This window comes from Wasmannia auropunctata, unplaced genomic scaffold, assembly GCF_000956235.1.
Source record: "Wasmannia auropunctata unplaced genomic scaffold, wasmannia.A_1.0 LD336048.1, whole genome shotgun sequence".
NCBI classification, from domain to species: Eukaryota; Metazoa; Arthropoda; class Insecta; order Hymenoptera; family Formicidae; genus Wasmannia; species Wasmannia auropunctata.
The window spans coordinates 756,449-764,687 of NW_012026842.1; the positions used below are offsets into that span (position 1 = coordinate 756,449).

Below are 8,239 nucleotides of genomic sequence, written 5' to 3' on the forward strand. Positions count from 1 at the left end.
GAGCGTTTTCGGGGGTCCCGCTTGGACGAAGAACGAGAAACGCGGGCAGTATTATATGCATCAGTTCGCCGCCGGACAGCCGGAATTCAACTACCACAACGCCGAATTGCGAGAAGAAATGAAGAATGTGTTGACTTTCTGGATGAAGCGGGGCGTGGAGGGATTCCGCATTGACACTATCAATCACATGTACGAGGATTCCCGATTCTTGGACGAGCCGCGAAGTAATAAAGACGTACCGCCTGATGACTACGATTACTTGGACCACATTTATACGAAAAATCTTCCGGAGACTTACGACGTTCTCGCGACTTGGAGGGAGTTGATGGACAGTCACTCGCCGACCGCTGACACGAAAATGTTCCTGACTGAGGTCTATGCGGACTTAGATCTCACCATGAAGTACTATCTGTCGGGCTCGACGGTGCCGTTCAACTTCATGTTCATAGTCGATCTGAACGACAAGTCCAGCGCATCCGATTTCAAGTACCATATCGATCGTTGGATGAAAAATATGCCTAACAGTACGGAATACGTTGCGAACTGGGTGGTGGGCAATCACGACAATCATCGCGCGGCTACTAGATTCGGCGAGAAACGGGCCGATCAGCTTAACATGCTAGCGACCATTTTGCCCGGCGTAAGCGTGTTTTACAATGGTGACGAGATCGGTATGGTCGACAGATATTTCACGTATGAAGAAACCAAGGATACTGCCGGTTGCAATGCTGGACCCGACAGGTATGGTTACAAAAACCATGAGTCTAAATAGATTCGTATCGTAACATAATTAAATCATAAATTGCTCAATAATACTCTTACGATCCGACACGGTTGTAATAATAATTTTTACTGTCACAATATCAAGCCACATACAAACTGTGCGCTACATATATTATATCAATTTCTTTAAGTTAAATTTATAATAATTAAATATAATAGCAATATACACAATTCAAATATTATCTATAATAATAGCATATATAAAAATGCTATGCTGTTGTCTAAAATAATAGTATAGAAGTGTTAATCAATTACATAAAAAATAATATTGTAAAAATTATCAATTAACATAAATATATTTATTTATTATCATGAGAGAATTTGTATGATCAGGAATTGTTTACTTAATTGTTTTGCATTAACAGTCTCACATTATAAGTTTGCGTCGCGAACTGTCGAGAGTGTGACATCACGTAGATAAACCCCCTTCTCTCAGCAGTTTAACTGGAGCGTTCGCCGAAATCAGCTGAGAGCTGACGGATCCGCGACTCATCGAGCAAGTAAACGAGTAGCCATCGATCCAATCGTACAATCGTTAAAACTCTCGCTTTGTAATCGACGTCCGTTCGAAAGTATATAATAAACGACAACAATTCGCGAGCGTATCAAGCATACGTTCTTTCGAAATTACTGGTGCACTAAATTTAATATTGCGAAGCGATACTATTGCAATTGTCGAAGAAAGACTTTGGAAAACACTACGTACTTTACGACCGATTCTTCGAATGTCAGTGCCGCGCTGCTCGACGAGCAAGTTAAGGATCCACCTCAATTCAAGACTTATAATAACGCGAATAAAACGTTAAATTTTATCTTTAATATTTTGGAGCCGTTAATTTCAAAGTCTACCAACAGTCCTGGCAACTCATCCTTCCGACAAGGTGGAATCAGCCAGACAAAACTCTAATGATTAATTTAATGAATCAACTTTTTACTTATAATAAACTTATATATACTTATATTATAATACTTATATTATAATTATACTATAATACTTATATTATAATTTGATTATCTATTTTGATAATCAAACAAAAAATAATTAAACCAAATTATTACAATTATACGCACAATTAATTATATTGTATTTTAAATTTTGTTAACAAGTTATGATAAATTCATATTTCAAAAGAAGTATATTAAATTAATATAAATTTCTCTAAAACTATTATATCTTTTTATGTTTATATATTATATAAATATATTCATATAATTCTTTATATTAATATTTATTCATGTATCTTTTTAACAATTAATGATATTATTGGTTTTTAGATATCAGTTGAAATCGCGAGATCCGGAAAGAACGCCTTATCAATGGGACGCTACCACCAGTGCCGGCTTCTCCACCAACGAACAAACCTGGCTTCCAGTGAACGGAAATTATAAGGATTTAAATTTAGCGGCGCAAAAAGATGAGCAGGTCTCTCATTATAACGTGTTCAAGGCGTTGACGAAACTAAAGAAGACGCCTGTCATCGCGCAGGGATCCCTACAGACTGCGTTGTACTGTTACGAGTGTTCTGTCACCGAAAATGTTCTAGGAGTGGTACGACGACACGAAAGATCCATCGTGCTCCTCCTGGTGAACTTCGATGACACGGATGGCGTCGTCGACGTTAGTACCTGGTTGAACATTTCGGAGAAATTGATTGTCTATGCAGCCAGCGTGGATTCCAAACTGCTTCCAGGGTCATATCAAAATATGGCTCCTGTCGTTCTGCCCGGCTCGGCCTCCATTGTGTACACCACCGAAGATTTGTATAACTAAATTTTGGTTTATTTCATGCTAACAAATAATTCTTAAGTAACTTTTCGAATATACATCCATGTATAAACGTAAACACATCTTTTCTGCGGGCAGACTTTATGTAAAGTTGAAAATAAACATTCGAAGAAAACGTAGCTTGTAACAAGAAACGATTAGAAATAAATTATTATCGTGTTATTAATTGCAATAAAAGTTTCCGATAGCATTTGAATTCAATTAGTGCTATGTATCTACAAAATGCGCATTCTTGTGATAAAATAAATTTTATTTTAGCTGGAATAAGAGTAACTTTTTATTATCCTCCAGTATGAGATAATATGAATTCGTGCTAAAATACTATTTATTGAATCCTTGACTAATTGTAAGTCGCCTCAAATCTAATAACTAATTTTTCTTTCGCTCCTTCATTATTAACTTTATTCTCTCATTTTCAATTTTCCTCAATAAAATATATTTTTGTAATTAGTTGTCACGGCGCATTTAAATCAAAATAACTATCGCCCTACGGCGCGTTAAAGCGCCATTTTAATTATTCTTTCTACGTGCAATATTAAAGCACATTACATATTTCTACAAATTAATTCATCTGTAAAAAATATTTCAATTTTTCAAAATTGCACTTTTGCGAAATAAGCTCGAAACAATGTTGCAATTCAATTTTGTACTGTATATTTGTTTACTCGTTATACCATAAATTTCAACGCTTTAGTTGCAGTAAATTTTCATCTTACGCGCAATAAATATTTTTGATATAATTGAAACTTCTCTGTTGATATATTATAAGAGCAATTATATAAGAGGAAAGCTCTCTGATATCAGGTGATCTTGATGTTATCGTAAAGAATGTAAGGTATCGTTATCAATAATTGTGGAATGCAATTATTTGCTACTGAGCAAGCTTATCAAATAAAAATAATAATATTTCAACAACGTATTCACTACTACAAATTTTGCAAAAAGTTCATCGCGTAAAGTATAAAAGCGCGTAGAATCGGCGATTCGAATTAGTCATGCTTCGGATGCGTATCTTCATCGCAGCGTTGCTTGTTCTAATGACTTCCAGGGTGGTATAGATTTATTATAACTTGTTAACAAATTTTAAAAAATAAAATATGATTAATTGTGCATATAATTGTAATAATTTGATTTAATCACTTTTTGTTTGACTATCAAAATAGATAATCATATTATAATATATTTATTATAAGTAAAAATATATTTATTATAAATAAAAAATATATTTATTATAAATAAAAAATATATTTATTATAAGTAAAATTTGATAGTTGATTCATTAAATTAATCGTTAGCAAACAATTCTTGATCATACACATCCTTTCGTCAAATAATAACTAAATATGTTTATGTTAATTGATAAATAATTTTTACAAAACTATTTTTCATGTTATAATTGATCAACACTTCCGTGTTATTCCGCGTCAAAAGAGTGAACAAGAAATTGATTAAACAATATACCAAGTCTATCCGAGAAGTTTCAAGGACAGTAACGGAGATGTATATATCTATGTATATGGAATTTGAATGGGCATCACGAGCAGATTGGAGCATATCGCGGACATTGGCGGCGCCGATGCGCCATCCAGGCTGTCACCGATTTACACGCAGTTTGACTTTGGCTATACGACATCGCTAATTATACCGACGTCAACGAGGATTACGGTACTTTAGCGGACTTTGGCAAACTCGTGGCGAAGGCGGGAGGTCTCTCGGGTGGCTGAGAGTAATCCTCGATTTCGTGCCGAACCACACAGCTCTCCACGAGCACGAATGTTTCGGAAAAAGCGTCGGATCAAGCCAGCTACTACGACGGGCACTATACATCTGGCGTGACGCGCGAATGGCGAACGGCGCTAGGAGACCACCCCAGCAACTGGCTGCAGAGCGCGTCGTCCGCGGCTCCGCCTGGGAATGGAACTCGTCACGGAAACAATACTATCTCCGTCAGTTCAACGTCCGCTCAGGCGGATCTCGACTACCGTGTAGCGTCGCGTTGCAGTCGCGGAATGAGGAACGTGCCGAGTTTCTGGCTGGATCGGGGGGATACGGATGGCTTTCGCATCGACGCCGTCAGCCACTTGTTTGAGGATGCGCGTTACCTTGACGAGCCGCGGAAAAACGTGCCGGGGATACTGGACGACGATTGCGGAATCTTGGATTACATTTACACGAGAAATCCTCGCAAGAATTACGAAGTTCTCGAGTCATCGAAGAGAATTACTGGCCTACCAATCGCTCGATGGTGATTGACACAAAAATGATCTTGACCGAGGCCGACACGGATTTTGCGACTGAGAATTAGGTTCGAACCATTGCCGTTCAACTTTATGTTTGTTCTCTTGACTTGAACAACAAGCCCAGCGCGGCCGACTTTAAACGTCTCATCGATCGCTGGGCGAACAATATGCCTAACGATCCAGCGTACGTCGCGAATTGGGTGGTGGGCAATCATGACAATCGTCACGCGGCTTCCAGATTCGGCGAGAAACGTGCCGATCAGCTTTCCATGCTGCCGACAGTTTTACCCGGCGCGAGCGTGATTTACAACGGTGACGAGATCGGCATGCTCGATAGGAGTCTCACGTACGCGGAAACCAAGGATCCTATCGGGTGTATCGCTGGACCTGACAGGCATCACAAGCGAAGATAAACCTGGACAATATCTGTGTGTCTAAACAGATTCGATATCCATAAATGCACTATCTTATTTTCGAGTACATTGCAGATACTTTATATTTTATAATGTTAAGAATAGAGGTGCGAATCAAGCATTTGCATGGTCGAATAGAATCGAATCGAATTTTTATAACATGTTCGAAATCGAATCGAATCAAATCTGAAATTTTCACTTCGAATCGAATTAAATCGAATCTCTTTAATTTGAATACGAATCGAATCTGAATCAAATTTTCCCAGATTAATATTACATTAGGCGATCGATTCGAAATCGAACCATTGTTGATTCGAAATTCTCGAACTATTCGATTTCGAATCTTGCAGATTCAAAAACGAACTCGAATCGAATCTACTGTGATTCGATTCGAAATCGAACTACTTCGCACACCTCTAGTTAAGAAATTATATATCGAATAAGTGCTCATTAATTGATACAAATATATTCAATATAATTTTCGTTATTAAAATTCTTAATTTAGTTGTCAAAAAATAATTCAAGCTAAATTTCTGCTATTTTTATCAAAAGTGTTAAATTCTAATTCCAGAATTTTGTATAAATATAACTTTGTGTTATATTTATCTTTTCAATCGAAAAAATGTCGATAAAATAGCGTTTTTTAAATATTATTAATTTTTATAATGCACTTAATTTCTTAAAAGACTGCATTTTGCGTTTAATATATAAATTTCGAAAAAGAAAAGAAAAATCTTCTTATACTTGTATCTAAGATGACCTAGCATTATATTTCTTAATTTAGTTATATTTTTTTATTTTCGATTTTCTCACATACGCTTGCAGATCTCTAAAATCAAGGGATTTGCAAGGTAAATGCAAGATAATCTAAAATCAAGGGATTTGGTGGGAACGCCTTTTCAATGGGACAACAGCACCAGCGCCGGCTTCTCCAGCAGCAATGAACATGGCTTCCGCGGTGAACAGCAATTACAGGATTCTGAATTTGGCGACGCAAAAAGCGGCGCCGTGTCCCATTACAATATATTCAAATCTTTGTCGCGTTTGAAAAGGAAGCCGCGATTGTCAAGCGAGGCTGCCTGCAGACCGTGTTGGTCACCGAGGAAATCCTAGGAGTGATACGGACGACACGGCGCATCCGTCGCGACGCTCATGGTTAACTTCGCCGACACGCCAGTCACCGTAAACGTCGGGACCCGAATGAATATTCCGGAGCAGTTGATAGTCTATGCGCTCAGTGCGCATTCCGAGATGCTGGCGGGATCTCGCGCGTCGATACGACTCGCATCACTATACTCGGTTCGGCCTCCGGTTGTGCTCACCGCAGCAGATTTGGTTTAGTAAACTCCCGCCTATGTTATGTTCGCGGATAACCGTCCGGTTACACGAAGTTTTGGATATATATGCAACGTACATAAGTCACTTATAAAGTTCGTTCTGGGAAGTTTGTTTTACGCGAAACTGATGAACAGAAGACAGATATGAGAAGGGAGAAATATTTAATAGCAAATATTTTATAGCAGCAAATTAGCAAAAAATAAATTTTGCTGATGTTATTAATGTTATTGTGTAATTACTATTGATGATAATAATTGTTAATTGTTAATTGTTGATAATAAATGTGAATATAGTAGTATTTATAAAATATTTTCATAGAATAATTTTTAAAGAAAATTTTGAATTCTTTTAATAATATAAGATGTGCTAAAATTATAAGAATTAAATTCTTATTTCACTTTTGTTCGTAATAGGAAATTATTTGACAATTAATTCTCTTTCATACATGTTTTAGATCTTCATTTATTTTTAATAAAGTATATTTACTTTTAAGATATTATTATGTAAGTTAGTTGAAAGTGTGACCTTTTTCCTCTCTTAATTAATAAAATCCTTTTAATTTTTTTTGTGAAAAAATGTTTCTCATATAATAAAAATAGAATTTAATTTTATGTATTTTATATAATTAACGAAAATCATATAATTTTTATTTATCTTCATTATTAATTTATAACTATGTATGGAAGCATAAGTGAAAGGAATAATTTGCGTTAGAATAGATCCCAAACACTTGTGTTTGAACGAACGAGAAATCCTAATTATATGCTCGTACACGTCGATGTTTAATTATATATTTAAATATTATATTACACAATTTACTAAAATAATAATAATTAATTATATTATATTCACTTGTTCATCGTTTATAAAATACAAAATGGCAGCATGTACAATCGTATGACATGTTTCGTGACAACATTTGATTTTGCGGTGGCTGCAACAGCAACGTGGGAGTGATCTTTCGATAAATATTAGCCTTTGACAAATGCTGACGGTACTTTATTCAACCCGATTTACATTACAACTAGCGAGCGCTGTTTGTTGTTGGTATCTACGCGAATAAACCAGTAGTAACATGTCGAATATTATTTTATTACTGGAAAACCTCTCTGTAAAATCCCAATACAAATTCGCTTTGTTGTCCGGCAAATAAAACAAGACAAGCAGAATTTGGACATCTGTCTGATTTACGATATCATTTAAAGCGGCTTAACAAAATACATATATCGGGAAAAGGGTTGGAGATTTGGCGCGCGTGGAATACACGCGCGCGCATAAAACGAATTAAATATCTCTTTGTCGACGTATCCTTTTATTAGTGCTTTCGAGAGGAATCCATATAGATGGGGGGTTAATATTCTTACGCGGAAAAAACGATTTTACTGAAAAATCCTTAAATTTAGCTAGATACAGATTTGACAATAATTTTGTTGGACCATCAATGTAATTATATTGGAAACTCAAATTAATTGTTAGAATCAAAATATTTTGTAGCACTGCTCATCAATATTGAGGTCCCATCATAATTATTTTGATGGTTTAACAAAATTATTTTCAACAATAGTGGAATAATGCCAATGCGAGCCAACACGGATGTTGATTTGTAATAATTTTTATAATATCCATGCTCTACACGTAAACTGCGCGCGGTATTTTCATCGGTTTTGAAACACAGGTTT

General features: G+C 36.0%; 1 protein-coding gene and 1 pseudogene across 1 annotated transcript in view; both read left to right on the top strand.

Moving 5' to 3' along the window:
- The window catches only part of LOC105451680 (maltase 2-like), a 4,814-nt gene extending 1,981 nt beyond the window's left edge, over positions 1–2,833 (top strand). Inside the window, exons 2-3 of the mRNA XM_011692281.1 lie at positions 4–741; positions 2,059–2,833. Coding sequence (XP_011690583.1) covers positions 4–741; positions 2,059–2,554 — 1,234 coding nt within the window. The 3' untranslated portion in view covers positions 2,555–2,833. The remainder of the gene's footprint in view (positions 1–3; positions 742–2,058) is intronic.
- A 1,194-nt stretch (positions 2,834–4,027) lies between these two features.
- On the top strand, positions 4,028–6,784 carry LOC105451670 (annotated as a pseudogene).
- The last annotated feature ends 1,455 nt before the right edge of the window (positions 6,785–8,239 follow it).